This window comes from Silurus aristotelis, assembly GCF_946808225.1.
Source record: "Silurus aristotelis genome assembly, chromosome: 10".
NCBI classification, from domain to species: Eukaryota; Metazoa; Chordata; class Actinopteri; order Siluriformes; family Siluridae; genus Silurus; species Silurus aristotelis.
In genome coordinates this window covers 16687893-16705563 of record NC_139583.1, presented here as the reverse complement: position 1 = coordinate 16705563, position 17671 = coordinate 16687893, and the positions used below count along the sequence as shown (strand labels likewise).

Sequence of the window (17671 nt, the reverse complement as noted above, 5' to 3'; positions counted from 1 at the left end):
TGACCTTGTCCTTTGCCAGCGCACCTACAATGCACATGTGAATATCAGAAATTGACAATTTTCATTACATTGAGGGCTAAAGGTATGTTTGTTGCTTAAGTGGTGAATAGATAGCACTAGGATGCATTATGGGAAGGTCTGTGGAGGCTGTGATATCCTGTGGATAGTGTTCCACCTACTTAAATATTGTTGCAGTCCAACTACATACTTTTTGTGGTGGTAACATACTCTGGAGGGTATCATTCAGCAGGACGGTGAGCTCTGCAACGTTGCAAAAAAAAAAAAGATTTAGGAATGGTTTCATGCACTTGACAAATTTTTTAAATGTTGACTTGGCGTTTAAGTTCCCCAGACCTCAATCCCATCAAGGCCCCCACCTTTCAACTTACTGGACCTATAAGGACCAAATTCCTTGTGTGTGTGTCAACACGCCAATTAACCTGATTCTGATATGCTGCTAATATCTTGGTGCCAGAACAGCAGCGCACTTGTGGAGCTCAGTATTATAGGTCAGATCTGTTTTGATGGCCCAGTGGGGACTTGCACAATATTAAGCAAGTAGTTTCTAGTGTTACGGCTGATTAATATAGAAAAGGTGAAATACACCAAATTTGCTTACATTGTTACATTAATCAAGCTAATAAGTGTTTGACCTATAGGACTTTTTTTATTTTTATTTTCTTATGTACCTGAGAATTTTTTTTTTTAATGGTGCATTGATGCTTTACTAGTGTTAGATTTGTTAATATTAACTACATAAAGTTAAGGCCAAAAGGATTAAACACACCAAACAGTCTAAAAATGTTTTTCACAACTTCACATTTGCTTTCATAATCAATATAGGAATTACAGTAAATCGTAAGTACATACACCAAGCTAATTGTTCCTCTAAAAAGCTGAGAAGATTCCAGATATTAATGTAATACATTTTGGATTTTTTTTTTTTTTTTTTTTTGCTTATTTGGCTAGTCAAAGGAAAGCGCAACAAGCACAGCTAAACCATTCAGACCAAAGAATCTATAGCTCCCATTGAGAGTCATAAACTGAAAGCATTGGAGTGGCAATTATAATGACCTGACTTGAATTTTAAAAATAAAATGTATGAACTAATCTGAAAGTGTCAAATCATGGGTGCCAACAAACTTCACTGAACTATCCCCAACATTCGATTAAATCTTAATTACGTGGCAATGTGTGCAAATACTTCTAAATGAAAATCTAGGGTTATGGTTATAACGAAAGCTGGAATAAATTGGTATCTTAGCTACTGCTTCAAAGTGATCTCTTATTGAAATAAACTAGATACCCCTAATTGCCTAAACACATAAAATTTGGAAGTTGAGTTTGAACATCTTTGGTCTATAGGTGCATTACAAAACATGACAGGTATGTGTATGGTTACATTCTGATGTATGTTAAATTAAAATTTAGACATTTAGTCAAAAGTAATTAAAAGTAGTCAAGAATTATACTGCTACAATTGTCAACTTTATTAACTTATTTTTCTAAATAAATAAACCTGTTAGCCTTCAATAAGTAAACAACTTACAATAATTTAAAATAGACATTACATAAAAAGGTGTTTATGCCTTCTTTTGACAAAACTTCAATGTTTTATTTAGTAAATATACCGTATTTTCTGGACTATAAGCTGCTACTTTTTTCCAACGCTTTGAACCCCGCGGCTTAAACAATGAAGCGGCTAATTTATGGATTTTTCCGGGGTTTTTCCTCGGAAAACCCCCATAACATTAGACCAATGAAATTGCCGAATGGGTTCAGGTGAACCAATGAAACTCTTTATATTAAATCAGATGCGTTCCCACTGAATCTGGCCGCACCACATCATAAATATTTATGAGGTTCCTCTGACATTTGACCTGCCTCTCACTCGGACTGTCTACAGGAAATGCGAATCAAAAGAACCGGGCATGAAAAAACGAACTTCATCTGTGTTCTGAGCTGCACGGCATCGGGAGACAAGCTTCACCGATGGTGATTTTTAAACGCACAACGATGCCAAAAGAAAAACTACAGAGAGAAATTGTTGTGAAAGGAAGGAGGAAGACAGTGATCTATGACTTTCTTGGTAGGCTACTGTTTAGATACAAGCCGTGTAACAGACACTGTCTTTCGTTAAAGCCTGTGTAAAGTTCATTAGTTTTAATGTAGACACCTACGGCATATAGACAGGTGCGGCGTATGTATGTTCAAAATAAAAATCTTTGTCAAATTTAGTGGGTGCGGCTTATATTTGGGTGCGCATAATAGTCCGGAAATTACGGTAGCAATGTAAGTTAAGTGATTACAATTTATATATATAAATTGTAATGACACTTAATGATGACACATTTGAATACAACTTTACTTTCTTTATATGTAGTACAATAACGAAAAGAAAAATCATTGCATTTATATTAAAGAATGTAAATTGCCTATAAACATTGCATTAATTATATAACTTCTAAGCTGCAGTGATTGCTAACTGTATAGCTAGAAAAGCATAGATTACATCAAGTTTTAAATTTTAGTTTGCTACTGTTTTATTATAGAATCTTATTTATTGAACTTAGTATATATTTTATTTTAGTTAAGTATATTATTTTAACCAGCTTAATAGTGGTTTCATAATGTTTGTTTTAATGTAAAGCTTTATGTTGATGCATGCAATTGGGGTTCACATGTTTTCCCTTCTCCTTTTTGATTTCATTAAGACCCACTTCTGGACAAACAAGTGAAGACTACAGCTTTATCGGGAAGATGGCGATAAATGGCGACTTTTGCTTTTGGATTTGCCTTTTTAAATTTTTTTTTATAAATTTTTTTTTTTTTTATGTAACTTTGATTGCTGTTGTATTCTGCTGTTATTCTTTTAGCTGATGCTTGTCTGTTAATTCTAAGTTAAATATATTTTACTTAAATAAAAAATGTAGTTCTAAAACTTTTGATTTCTCTGATTTAATTGGGACAATGTGTCTAGAGTTAAACCTTACTCATTAAAAAGTGCATTATTACATAGTAAGTGCTACTTACTATGCACTTAATTTTGTTTTTGCAGCTTATAAGTCATTTCACCTGCTTTAGCATGGCTTCACAAATTAAGTCTTGAATTAGTTACCTCTGTATTATACCCACACCACTGTTAGTTATTTTTTGCAATTAATTACAATAAAGTTGATTTTAAATTAATTGGGGGGAAACTTAATGTTCTTTCTCTGTTGCAAATTGCTAAAAAAAAATTAAATAGCCAAATCCAGTACATTTTCAGTAATTTCCATGTATGCCAATGGATTTAAACTATCAGATTGTAGTTGTGAAAATATAAAAAAATGTATATTGCTACAGTATGCTCACAATTCTCAAGACTTTTAAAACAAGCCCCAAGTAAAGCATGAAGATGTCCTAAAATGGTGTCCTTGCAGTCCAGAACTCTAAAATGGCTCCCAGTGTCTCATTTCCTGCCTTAGCAGGAAGTGATGGTGTCCTGAGAATTTTTTATATCCTTAGAAAACACTAAATAGTAGGCTTTAAGATTAATCCTACGGTGTACTTATGCATTATAAAAATTTTTTTTAACTTGGTTAAAGTTGAATATATCTAAGACAGATTTTATATAAAATATAAGGGGTGGGTCTTTTGTACATCACCTGAGTCTGGGCTAAATCGAGAGAACGTCAATCAAAGGCTAAAGCCTGTGCGAGCTGGGAAGGAGCTTTAGATGGCGGATGAGCCTTGGGAAGGGGAACCCGTTGAGCTCGTCGACAGCACTTCTTATTTAACTTTTAAATTTAGCACTCGTGTTTAGGCTTATATTTAAATCTTTGGATCAATTGGTGCTGTATCTAGATGTAGAAATGCCGTCGCATTGTTTTCCGGTTTTATTTCGCCGAGAATATAGACACCGCTTTAGCGTAGTCGTTGTTTTCTGTACCTCGCGCTGGCAGCCATGACTGTCCTCCATTTTTAGTGCGCTGCGCGCGTCTCTTTACTAACTCAGCTCTCCATTCAAAAGGCTATTGCTGCTTTTCTTACATATATTTTCCTGTTATTAAATAATACTTCGAGTTGTTCGTCATTCGGATTCATCGGAGATTCGTGTATATTTTCTTTTATTTGTCTGAGTATACGTTCGATATTTTTATTCCGGTGGCGGATGTTCCTGCTTCCTACATGTATTTTCCTACCTGTCTATGGAATAGGTATGTGTACGTTGCAGGTTTTTGTACGATCGGTTGCATTTTAATTTTTTAAGGATGTTTTCAGTCGTCCTTTGTCCTGATGACGCAGTAAGAATTTATGCATGTAGGATCTATTGCATTAAAAGTCTGAACCCGTTTGTTGGTTGTGACACGAGACTGGTTTTATTTAAAATCCAATATTTATTTTAAAAAATTTTTTCCCTAATCAATTTGTTTCTTTTGTCGTCAAACGTGTTGGGGCTTATTTTCCCCTTCCGAAGCAACGGGGGACTTTTGCAGTCCTGAAAGCAAAAGCAGGACTGATAGAACTTGCATGATGGTTTCACCCCCTCTCAACTTTTGACAGTTTAATACCTAAAGTAAAAATCATCGTTAACAGTTAAACAATATAACAATGTTAAAGAACAAAGAAAAAAAGGAAGGAGAGGACGCTTCGACTCACAGCAATGCTTCGAGGTACGGATCCACATATTCTCATTCATTTTTATTTACATTTTGTCTTTGTTGTTTACTTTGATAGGCATGGTTAATCACATGTGCACAGATTTTAGCCACAGTTTCTATGAAATGGCATGGTTTCACATCATTGACCTTGGCATAGTTGAAAAGCCACACCCTGATTTTTTAAGTGGCATTTCTAATAGTGAATCCCATCTGTTTAGGCCTATGTACAGGGTTAGTGTATCTGAATTCCATTATTGACATTTTTATTTCTCAACTCACATTTTTTCATTTTCAACATCTTATGTTCCTTGACCTTGTATGTTTACTATATACTGCATTGCACCATTTGTGCTGTTTAAAAAGTTTTTGATGTTAAAACTGAGATTTAGTTTGACATTATTTGATGGTAAAATGATCTTAAACATTGCACACTGTGGCTTGCTATATCTTAAGTGTGTGGCTGTTTTTTATTTAACATACCTTTGAACAAGTTTACCAAAACATGCATTTAGGAGTAAGGAATAATGTGCATATTTATGCTATATAATGTAATAATGAAAGTATTTTTTTGTTTGATCACTTTTAAGTATCTTAATGTATGTTTTGAATCAATGTTTTATAGGTTTTTATGCTTTTAAGTCTGCATCCAGTCATTATTAATCTTGGCACACCATCTGTCTTTGTTAGATTTTAATGTCCTTTACAGTGTTCACAATTGATGGGTTGTTGTTGTTGTTGTTTAATAACTTATTTGATAGTAAGAGCATGCAATTGTTTGCAGAATATGCAGCAAGCAGAGATGAGGCTGTGTATTTATAGCTAATAAAGTATTTTCTGGGTACTTGTTATATGCTCATGCCTTTTGTTTTTTTATTCTTTTTTTTTTTTTTTGCATCTTTGCATTATATGTGGAGTGATGCATAGGTCCACTTATTTAAATATTAATTGACTTGACATTTGTAGTTACTACTGAATTATACTTACTGTTTACAATGTACAGGTGCACATACATTTACTGATTGTAGTCTGTATCCGGACTGTAGTCCCCCTCCAAAAAGGTTCACTAATAAAGGGCCTTAGGCATATTTTAATGCTGATCATCAATGGTTAAAAAAAAAGACAGTTTATTTTTAATGTAAATGTACATAATACCATAAATATCAGCAGTTAAGTAGTAGATGATCTAAAAATTATGACATTAAAAATTTCTTAATGTGTGTGTGTTTCATGTCTGCTGGAATTCCATAGTTTAGAAATGCAGGAAGATCATGCCCAATTACACATGAGGTGTAAACAAGTCTGGGGGAAAAACTAAAACCAAACCTAATGTGAAGTTTAAAGGTTGAGTTTTTGGGGTGTAGTATCAGGAAGTAGGCAGTCGGTCCATGCTGAGCTTTGTGTCAACGTGAGACATTTCAAATCAACCCCGATGACAAGACAATGTAAGGATTCCAAAATAAGTGTCATCTTGCCTTGCCTTGCCAGGATTCTAGCTTATTGAGTTTTGAGCATACATATCTCAAACAGGCTAATAAAGAGGAAACTGACAATTTTATTATATTTTTTAAATTAATTAAATAATTTCTGCATAACTGATAGAGATTTTAAGATCTGACCAAAGGAGAAACAATTGTATGGTTTGCAATCTGCAGCTGACAAATTGAAAAATGTTACCTGAATTATTTTTTTAGATTTTTCAATGTTTTGAATATAAGTACTTCAATATAGGTAATAAAAACTAGAATACAATCTAGAATAGTACTGCAACTAATGGTTGTGATAATCGAATAATCAGATGGTTATTTTTTTTTTCTTCTGCGATTAATCAGATATCTGTGTTCTTATAATAACTATATAGAATTCAGAGTATTTATGTACAAAAGTGTACTTTGAAAAATGCAAAAGTCAAATGTTGAGTTTAACTATTTTCAATGTAGACAATTTAAAGCTTACAGTGGCTGCATGTCGAGGAGCGATGGGGGATTTTTCCTTTTAACAAATTCACTCATGCCGGGGGGTTTTTCTGTTAAAAAAAGCATTTGTGTTTGCAAGGTGTAAATTGTGTAAATCAACATTTGTATTGTTTGTAATAATTGCAGATAGCAAATTGACAAAACTATGCTTAAAAATACATAGACATTTTTTTTGGTTGTGAAGCATTTAAAATATAATTCATTTAATTTGTATAATGTTTAAATGATATATGCATAAATTAAATATACAGACATTGGAATTAAGCATTTGAACGTAGTTAAGCCGCAGTGAATCACGTTTGAAAACAAATATGTTCACTGTTGTAATAGACAAATGCTATAAAAAGAGAATCGAACAGAGAAATGGAGCAAGCTAACAGGCTTACAAAGTAAGGAAAAATACATTGTTGTTTTAAATGCATAAGCATTTGTTGAAAACCACAAAAGTGACAAATTGTTTTTATTGTTTGCTGCTGCTATTTGCTACCTTTAGATTAATAGTTCGCACTGGTTTAATTGAATCCATCACTGTTGTGAGCGAGCTAATTGCGCAACCTGATGCTCACGAGTCACAACAGACCAGAACCAGTGCGACTGTCTCGAAGTTAGCAAACAAACAGTTTGTACAATAGCACTTAATTGAACTATACCATTTTCACATGATGGGGATTTACAGTTGCTACCTCCAGTGTGTTTTCTTTCTCCTTTTTGCAAGCGATGTTATCATGGCGTCATGCTAACCCATGCAGCCAAGCTAGTTGATAATGGTATTTGTTGACAACGAATTTCATTATTGATTATTAATTTAATTGATTAGTTGTTGCAACCCTAATCTTGAATAGAGAATACAATTAATTTATGGTAATGATTTGAATGAGTAAACAAAATGCTAAATGTTGACAAATGCCTAGAGCATAAATAAATGCGGCCTCTTAATCTGCACCTACAAAAAAGTTCAGGTTATTGAATTCAATACAAATGCAAATATAAACATTTCTACATTCAGTGAAGATCTCGATGGCTAAACAATTTCCAGAAGTTTATGTAGGCTGGTTTTATGAGTATGTTTAAACAAAACACTAACCTGTAAATCAAAAAGTTGAACTAAATAATATTATAAAAAAATAAGCTATTTTGCTTTTTTTTTTTAAAGCATGTTTAGAAGTTTCATAGTTTGATATACTATTATAATTAAATAATACCTGTATATTCAAAATTTTCAAGATTTTAATTTCTAGACTGGTGTCAAAAGTTTGTGTAAGTATTTTACTTATTGTTATATCTGTTTGGAAGATTCTTCATAGTGTGGCATGCATCTTGTATATCTGTATATGTATATAAAGGAAAATAGAGACATGCGTATAAACAATGCATCAGAAAATCTGCATAAGGAAATGTAATTATATAGTCTATAATTGTTTGGATGGGTGCTTGACCTTCAGCAAGGTGAGAAGTAGTAAGTTCTTAGCAGCCATTTTCTTATTGCACTTCAGTTATACAGAAATTATTTCTGATATTTTAAGCATAATAATTTTTTTCTTATATGTAGTATGAGTATTGTACACAAAATTGCAGTATTCTTTTCCTTCCACATTACCAGATATATTAAATGGCTGAAAGTCCACTTGAGCACCACAAAATGGCTCTTGCTTTGTGTTGCATTGCTCATGTGTGTTGCACAGCATTACATTAAAGGTGCATGGAACTACAGGAAGAGAAACTAGGAAGTGTTCTATAGGGCAGAGGTTCACCTTTCTAAATTCTGATTGGTCCTGTCCCAGCTAGCAACAAGGCAGCCACTCATGTTTGAGAGGGTTTAAGTCTGCCCCCTGTTTTGTCATACTCCAAATAAGGACAGTCTGGTTGTCTTGGCTGCTCCTGTCAGCAGCTGCAGTGCTTGCTGTTCCAATCACTCTGCCAAATGTTATTTACATATAAAAACTAAAAATAATATATAAATAATATTATATATAATATAATATATAAAATTATTTAAAATGAGTCACCAATATAAAAAAAAATCAGTAATTCCACATTTCTACTTGGTTATTATATTTTGCCAAAAATTTCCTAATTGTTTCCATTTTATAACAGTTTTATAATAAGTAAATATTGATTAATGTCACTACTACATTAAATTGACATGCCTGTGATACACCATGAGTGTGTAGAAACTGGTGACTGCAAGTATATTGGCTGTAACTGCAATCACTAGCTTTAGCTTTAATCTTTAATTTTCTTTTCATATTCAAGGTCAGGGATGTAATATTTAGGTGAATAAACCTAATTCAAATATTAACTGTTACTCTTATTGAGCTAAAATAAAATTTGATAAACTGCATGCTAGGGGGAACGACAGAAGAGATACTTGTTCATGTGCCAGTACATCACAAATGTCAGTTTTTATTACAGATACAGCTAATTAAAAAACACGATTTCTGGAATTTTCCAACTTTTCAACATTCTATAGGCTTAACAAGGTGGTTGTTCCAGAATGTATAGATTTGTCTCTTACATATCCATAAATTTGAAAATTTTAAAATAAAGTGGAACAGATCCATTTTTGAATGTTTATATGCTGAACTGTGAAATCAATGCGGATTCAACATAAAAATTTTTATTTTTTTGCTTTGCCTTTTTAAAATTTCTTGATTAGTCTACATACAGGAACTGAGGAAATCCTTTCCTTATGAAGGGCTGTACTTAGATAAGAAGACAGTGGTGTGTTATTTTATTTGCACACATGGTTTTTTAAGCCTAGTTTTAACTTGTTAAACATCTAACCAATGTAATTATGACAAAATATTGTTGCAGAAAAGATAATCCAACATTGTTTTGGGAAATCTTTATTGTAAATATATTATGAGGTTAATAGCAGGTTAATCTTTGGTTGCAATGACCTAGGACTACATGTCAATTGTAAGGCAAAGGAATGCAATATGTGCAGTTAAAACTTTTGACTTAAATCTCCAATGGGTCCATACCATAAAAATGCAGAATCTAATATTCCTCTATAGTCTTTTGCTTAACTTGTATTGTAACATCTCTTGTCTTCTGATGTTAACATCCTGTATATATTAAGCGATGTATACACATTCAACATTTTTTGTACGCTGACCATGTGAGGGCTGTTTAGACGAGCTGCATCCTGACTGTGGTCTTTTTTGATGTAGCAACTCTGCATCAGAGGAGTCTAATCGTTCAGGCTCTGAGTCGGGCAGCCAGTCTGAAAGTGAGCAGGGCAGTGATCGGGCACACTCCCAGCATTCTGAGTCCAACAGCACATCTGAGTCTGAGAGCTGCTCTGAATCTGGGAGTGAATCAGCTGGATCGAAGTCACACCAGACCATTGCAGAGATCAAAGAGAAACGGGTCAAAAGGAGAGACTTGGCTGACGTGAAAAAGGTGAACAGTGACTAGCTTTCTTATTGAAACTTAGTCTATTTTGTGATAAATATTGCTTTGAGATAATATTGAGACATTCTCTGCTAAAATGTAATGTCACAGGAGAAATGATGGTTGACTAAATAATAAAATTCTGGATCCTTTTAGATCTGTGAATCAGATCTGTGAATCTATGAACTGCTTGTTACTGCTTGTTACAAAGTATCAGCTTTCGTCCAATTGCAGTGACTACAATCGAAATTAGTCAAGCAGTGGTGGCTTATTGATTTAAGGTTCTGGCCTGCTTTGTTTTGTTTTAAATTTGTCAGATGTGGGAGGAACATCCAGATGTTTATGGTGTCAGAAGGTCCAATCGGAGCAGACAGGAGCCTGCTCGTCTGAACATTGGAGCAGAGGTTAGCTGCCCACCTTATCAATTTCATTCTAATCTCTATTTTAAATGCGGCCCTTAAAAAACAAAGTCTCTCAAAAAAAAAAACCCAAAACAAACAAACAAACAAAAAAAACAGTAGGACAGTTTCTGAAATACTAATTTAACAAAAAAAAGATTGACTAGTTCTTATTGACATGTAACTAACGTTTATTTCGATAATCGTTTTTAATTGTTTTTTAAAAAACATTTAGTTCAGTTGTGAAGATGTAAGCAATTAATTTAATTCTGTATAATTATAAAATATACAAACGTTGAAAACAAGCATTTCAACGTAATAAAGCCACAGTAAATCACATTTGAAAAGTTACTGTTGTAGTAGACAAATGCTATAAAAAGAGAATGGAAACAATCAAATTACACAATAGCACTTCATTAAACTATATAATTTTCCACATGATGAGGATTTACAGTTTCTGCCTACGTGGCTAATGTTTCGCCTTCATCCGTGTCACCAGTGTATTTTCTATTTATGTGTTTGTGCTGTGATACTTCCATTACACACAAGCTCCGCTTTGCATAAGTTTCAGGTTACATTTTTCTTTTTTTTGTGTTTAATATAAAATGCCCCCATGCCTTGGATGACTTGGGACGCATGATTTTTCCTGGTGCCGATTGACCTGTACTTTCCACCATTTCACATATCTCAATTTGCTCGCACATAAAATCAATTTTCCCCATTGAAAATACTTAAAATGGCATTAATCCGTTCCAACCCGCAAAATGCCACCCCGTTTTTATGTTTCATGTTAATAAATTAGGAAAATACATTTCTAAATAACAAATCTTGTATAAAAACATAATAGAAAGAGTATGTAAAGATATAATAAGGTTTTATTCAGTGTATTTACCATGGAGGTGAGACGACTTGAGCTAACGAAGACGCCGGCGGGGGGAGAGGCAATAAGCGGCGGAGGAGGGAAAACTAAATTTTTTTGCTACTCTCTCTATCACTACTGTACACTATATATCCCTAAACTTAGAATTTTTAACTTTTTCTTATTTGCTTATCTTGATTTTCGTCACAATCATCGCTTTCTGCCTTTGTTTCGACATCTAGCAGCGGCGTTTCGAGCTCGCACTTCAATTTTTTGCTCGCGTAACAAAGCAAAAAATCGACCGAGTGACCACTTCGGAAATTAATGCACTTGTAGGTCTAGGTACCACTGTATTTGCTTTATTTATGCATGGGGACAGCAACAAAAAACCTTTTGCTTTCCTAAAAAAAGTCTCACTTGTTGCTGTGGTGTTGTCTTTGCATTCAGCAGTGTATCTTTCTGCTCCTGTCCCTGCACTCTGCTCCTGCAAACTGGAAGTAATATGGTATTACTACTGACTAGCATTACTACATCACAATTCTCACTTCAAAATAACTGAACAATCACTTTAAACACTCACACAATTGTTAATTTTGATTTGACTGTATATGAACTCATTTTTTATAATTTTTTTTTTACATTCAAACAGATGGTCATTTTAATGTAATATAAAGTAAATATAATTTAACACTTACCCATGTGGTAGTGGTTGATTGTGTGAGTGTGAGACGCACAACACGCTCGTAACCACCTTGATTTCCATGGTAATTCTATTTACTTTCGTTTTCACAGCACCATCACTGATTTTCTTGGGAGACATTTTTCAAGATTTCTAGTGAAATAAAAATACAACACTAAAAAAAGTTAAGTTTTTGCTGCACTGAACAACGAGAGCGACCGAGCGATACGTCATCAACTAAGCGACTGATGCTACCCTCGGCTGAAAGTGGGGAACCAGCAGCTTGGGTTTGCTCGTGCCTTCGAAATTTGCTCGTGAAATAGGGTAAAATTTTGTGAGCAAGGTCGCTCGTATCTCTGTTTGCTCGTACTATTAGTTTGCCCGTACAACAGAGTTTTACTGTATTGGTATGACTGACTAACAGCAATATGTTGTGCCATGACAACATACTGCTGTACTGTGAATTCTGTTAAATATTCATATATTCTAATTTTGCATTTATTTTTTTTGTTCAATTTGGTACTTTTTACAGTCGAGGCTGAACATTTAACTTTTTGTCCTCTAATGTGTTCATGTGTGTGGATCGTTATAATGCTCTGTGTTTGATTAGTAATGCCTGTGTATTAAGGCATTTAACCTTACTACACAGGCATTAATAATCAAACACTGAGTATTATAACGATCCAAATTAATAAAGCACAAACCACCTTCTCAAACACTAGCTAAAATATTTATGCCAGGGACCTTGTATCTTGGCTCCAGAGATTAAATCAACTTTCTGAAACCTTTCTCCACAGCTTTTTGTACATGGCAGACATCACCACAAATTGCATAGTATTGTACTTGTGAGATTTATCAGTAGCCATGGCAAAAGTGAACAAGATAAGCAAGCGTGCAGAAAGTCATGTTGAAGAGCTCGAGGCAGAATTGGTTAAAAAGAAGACTTCCATACAGCCATTATTGACAAAATACATGGCAACAAAAGTTAGTAACTAAGTGATAACAGCTGTACATCGCTTAACCATGCATAATTACATTTCCTATTAGTCAGTGGCAGGCGGTCAGGGTCAGCAAAGCCTTCTCTGCTAGCCCAAACACTATCTGAAGCACTAACCTGTATTTGCAACCTAAATTCTAATATTTGTTGCATGAAATTGTATTAATTTATTCCCAACAGTTTATTCTCTTCATTTTGTAGCGTTTCTCTTGGCTGCACTGCTTTCAGAACATGTATGTGAATGTTAGATTTTTTTTGTTCAATCAGATTTCAGCCCCTATGTGCTGCCATGTCAATTTAATCTGCCCAGGGCCTTCAGAATCAGTAGTGCTGGCTGATGTACCATAGACTATATTAGCAATGGGACTGTTTCTTTAACTAATCAGATTTTAAATTCGTCTCATAGCATTAGCATTTTTCCATCCTCTGATTTCTTGGTCAGAGGGAAACCGTTACAGCCAAGTTTGGCTAGCAAAACATGTCTGTAGCTATCTGCGCACATCAATACATTTGTGTTTGAACTGCTCCAGATGATGTAGGTGCACAGTTTGGGTGGTAGTTTAGAGGTTTGGAGTCTAAACTGGGTGTCTTGCTTAAGTAAAAATATTTTATAATAAAAAAGTATTCACCCTCAAAACGCGAAATGCTTCTTTCTGTAATGCCATGCATTGTTATATTGCGCTTTTGTATAGTGTTGATGACCTCTATAATTGTAACGTGATAGTGGTGGTATTAACAGGTAGAATAAGTCGGGTAAGTCCCCACTGAAGTCCCAGGTACCAATGCATGGCCTGTTACTGGGTGCACTAGATGACTTCAAAAACAGGCACCTGCGTGCTGACAGCATTTCTTTAGCAGTTGCATAAGCAGAAGGGTCGCTTGTCAGTGCTGAGACCACACTTCAAGAAGTTAGTTTGCAGGGCTGTTGTCCCAGAAGGAAGCTTTTTTGAAGTTGGCTCACAAGAAAGCCTGCAAAGAGTTTGCTGAAGACAAACTGTCCAAGAGCATGAATTACTGGAAACATGTCCTGTGTTCATATGAAATTAAGATAAACATGTTTGGTTCAGATGGTGTCCAGCATGCGTGGTGATGCCCTTGTGAGGAGTACCAACAAAATTGGGTCTTGCCTACAGTCAAGCATGGTGGTAGCATCATGTTCTGGGGCTGCATGAGTGCTGTAGTGCTCATTTCTATAGTATTGTCCCTTGAGAGGATACACTAAAATGGTTGCTGAAATGTGAGTGGGTAATCACTTTTGTGAGATCCTGTAAAGTACATTTTGTGCAATTTAGGAACAATGTACCCCAAATTTCACTGGTTTACAAGATTTTTGCCTTCTTAATAATTTCTTGTGCCAGATCATTTTTGTGATTCTGATCACAGAAAAAAAAAAACATCATGGAAAATTTTTAAGAAATGGCTAATCCTTTAATATAAATTACAAACTTTTGAAATCAGATTTCACATAGTCATGGGTATTCATGTTTAGCTGCCTGTCGGTAGCTCTTGATATTCTTAAGTCTAAATGTTTACATTTTATAGACGAAACCGGTGCAATTCATGCTACAGACTGATTTAGCTAAAATAGTGCAAGAGAATCGGTCTCATGTGTGCGTGGTATGCTCAAGCTGGTCTTCAAATCTATGGCTTGTGTCCATGGCAACGCAATTGTATATATAGCAGTAAGTAGTAGCTGCGGTCATTTTGACCTTTATCGAGTTCAAATCCTGTGAATTTACAGGTAATTTGCATCTCAATAATTTAGAATATTGTTAAAAAGTTGATTTATTTTAGTAATTCAATACAAAAAGTAAAACTCATTGTATAGATTTATCACACACAGACTGATATATTTCAAGTGTTTATTTCTTTTAATTTTGATGATTATGGCTTACAGCTAATGAAAACCCAAAATTAAGTATCTCAGAAAATTAGAATATTGTGAAAAAGTTAAATATTGGAGACTTGTGGTGTCGCACTCTAATCAGCTCATTAACTCCAAACACCTGTTCAGGTTTCTTTAGCCTTTAAATGGTGTCTGTCAGTTCAGGCTACACAATCATGGGGGAAGACTGCTGACAGTTGGCACTTGCACATGGAGGGTAAGACACAAAAGGTCATCGCTAAAGAAGCTGCTGTTCACAGAGCGCTGTATCCAAGCACATTAATGGAAAGTTGAATGGAAGGAAAAAATGAGGTAGAAAAGGTGAAACGAAGCCCATTCAGTAATTTCAGGGATTCACAAAGAGTGGACTGCAGCTGGAGTCAGTGCTTAAAGAGCCACTACGCACAGACGTATCCATGGGCTACAACTGAGGCATTCCTTGTGTCAAGCCACTCCTGATTCAGAGACAATGTCAGAGCTGTCTTACCTGGCCAAAGTACAAAAAAGACTGGACTGTTGCTCAGTGGGCCAAAGTCGTCTTTTCAGATGAAAGGAAAGACAATTTTGCATTTCATTTGGAAATCAAGGCCCCAAAGTCTGTAAGGTGAGAGGAGAGGCACAGAATCCAAGTTGCTTTGGGTCCAGTGTAAAGTTTCCACGGTCAGTGGTAGTTTGGGGAGGTGTGTCATCCGCTGGAGTTGGTCCACTGTGTTTTATTAAGTTCAAGATTAGCACAGCCGTCTTCCAGGAAGTTTTAGAGCACTTCATGCTTCTCTCTGCTGGCCAGCTTCATTGAGATGCTGATTTCATGTTCCAACAGGATTTGGCACCTGCCCACATTGCCAAAAGCACCAGAAGTTGGGTAATGACCATGGTGTTGATGTGCTTGACTGGCCAGCAAACTCAGCATGCATGTTTGCCAACATGCAAAAAAGCTGGGAGAATATTGTTGGATACACATAAACAGACAATCACTACTAACAAAAATCTGTGGCAATAAACTCCAGTTTAGTCTCTTGCTTATTATACAATATCGTAGCATGGCCCTTTGTGGCTGGAGACAATGTTAATGCCTAATTACAGTTTTATTAAAACCCCTACGTGATACAGAAATGACAAATATATATATATATTTATGTTAAGCATGTAATAATGTAATTATTTTACCAAGAATTTTATCTCCATAACTCAGGCCGATGCAATTCACATAGCTTACCATACATTAGCGATAAGCGAGGATCTACATATAAACGTATAATAAAAATTATATAAATGTAAATATATAAATGTTTTTTTTTACCGATGCAAATATGTAAAAATTATGCATTGCGATACAAATGCCAACCTGTATCTGATGCAAACTGTTAATCGATATATCACCTTGTTACATTATATGCCTATGGAAGCCCACTTGGAGTTTGCCAACAAGCACCTGAAGGAGACTCGAACTGTGTGGAAGAAGATTGTCTGGTCTGAGGAAACCAAGATTGACCTCGATTCCAAATGCTTATCACCTGCCCAAAACCATCTCAACAGTGAAGCATGATGCTGCCAGCATCATGCTGTCTGGGTGTTTTTCTGCAGCAGGGATGTGGAAATTGGACAGGGTTGAGGGAAAGCCCAATGAATCAAAGTACAGAGATATCCTTGATTTAAAAACCTGTTCCACAGTGCTAAAGACTTTATTCTGGCCTGAAGATTTACATTCACACATGACATCAACCCTAAGCACACAGCCAAAGCAACACAGAAAATCCACCAATCCAGGTGTGCAAAGCTTGCCTCATACCCAAAAATATTTGAGGTTTTAATTGTTGCCAAAGGTGCTTCAAATAAGTACTGAGTAAAGGGTCTTAATACTTATGAACATGTGATAGCAGTTTTTCTAATACTTTTTTAATTATTTTTTTTATTTCAGTTTGTCATTATGGGGTAGTGAGTGTAATTGAGAAGAAAAATAAATTTGTACAATTTTAGTATCAAAATAACTATGAAAAAAAAGTGAAGGGGGTCTAAAAACTTTCGGTATGTACTGTATACACATGCACGCGTGCACACACTAGTACTTTTCAAACGTTTTAGGCATTTGAAGAAACAAGAAAAATAAAAACTTTACATTTACAGCGTTCGGCAGATGGCCTTATCCAGAGCGTCTTAAAGCTGAACATTTGAGGGTCAAGGGCCTTGCTCGGGATCAAATCAAATTTTATTCATCACATACACATACATACAGGGTACGACATGCAGTGAAATGCTTTATACGACGGTCCGGCATGAGGGAATAGGATGGGGGAAAAAGAAAAGAAGGCAGATAAATAAGTATGAGGTATAAAATAATAAAATAAAATATAGAATATAAAGATATAAAAGATATACAAAGATCTATAAATGTGAATATACAAAAAATGGCAGTAAACAGTGAAACAGTAAACAATGTGTAACAGAGTGTAAACAGTAGACAATTTTAGTGGTGGGTTGTCCATAAAGTGTCCGTGTGCGGTATGGTGTGGTGTAAAGGTCCGTAAAGTGTCCGTGTGCGGTATGGTGTGGTGTAAAGGTCCGTAAAGTGTCCATGTGCAGTATGGTGTGGTATAAAAATGAAATGAAATTAAATATAAAGTGCGCTGTGCAAGTCCAGAGATTAAAGTGTCGTGGTGCGAAAGGTGAGATATGTACAGAGAGGAAGTGTGATGATGGAGAGAGTGGGCCAGTTTTTAGATCCTGGGTGTTTCCTGATTTAAACTCCTAATGGCCTGCGGGAAGAAGCTTCTCCTCATGCTCTCTGTGTTCGCTTTCAGGGAGCGGAAGCGTTTCCCTGAACGCAACAGAGAAAAGAGTCCA

General features: G+C 35.2%; 2 protein-coding genes across 6 annotated transcripts in view; both read left to right on the top strand.

The window, feature by feature from the left end:
* The window catches only part of LOC310732306 (uncharacterized protein), a 1052581-nt gene that overhangs the window by 667942 nt on the left and 366968 nt on the right, over window positions 1-17671 (top strand). The window lies entirely within an intron of this gene.
* The window catches only part of chd2 (chromodomain helicase DNA binding protein 2), a 77524-nt gene that overhangs the window by 9551 nt on the left and 50302 nt on the right, over window positions 1-17671 (top strand). For 2 of the 4 annotated variants that reach the window (XM_083552582.1, XM_083552580.1), the window contains exons 1-3: window positions 4514-4655; window positions 9790-10021; window positions 10330-10416. In XM_083552582.1, coding sequence (XP_083408708.1) covers window positions 4594-4655; window positions 9790-10021; window positions 10330-10416 — 381 coding nt within the window. In that variant the 5' untranslated portion in view covers window positions 4514-4593. Of the gene's footprint in view, window positions 1-4513; window positions 4656-9789; window positions 10022-10329; window positions 10417-17671 lie in introns of those variants that run through there. The other 2 variants (XM_083552581.1, XM_083552579.1) reach the window with 1 other exon arrangement.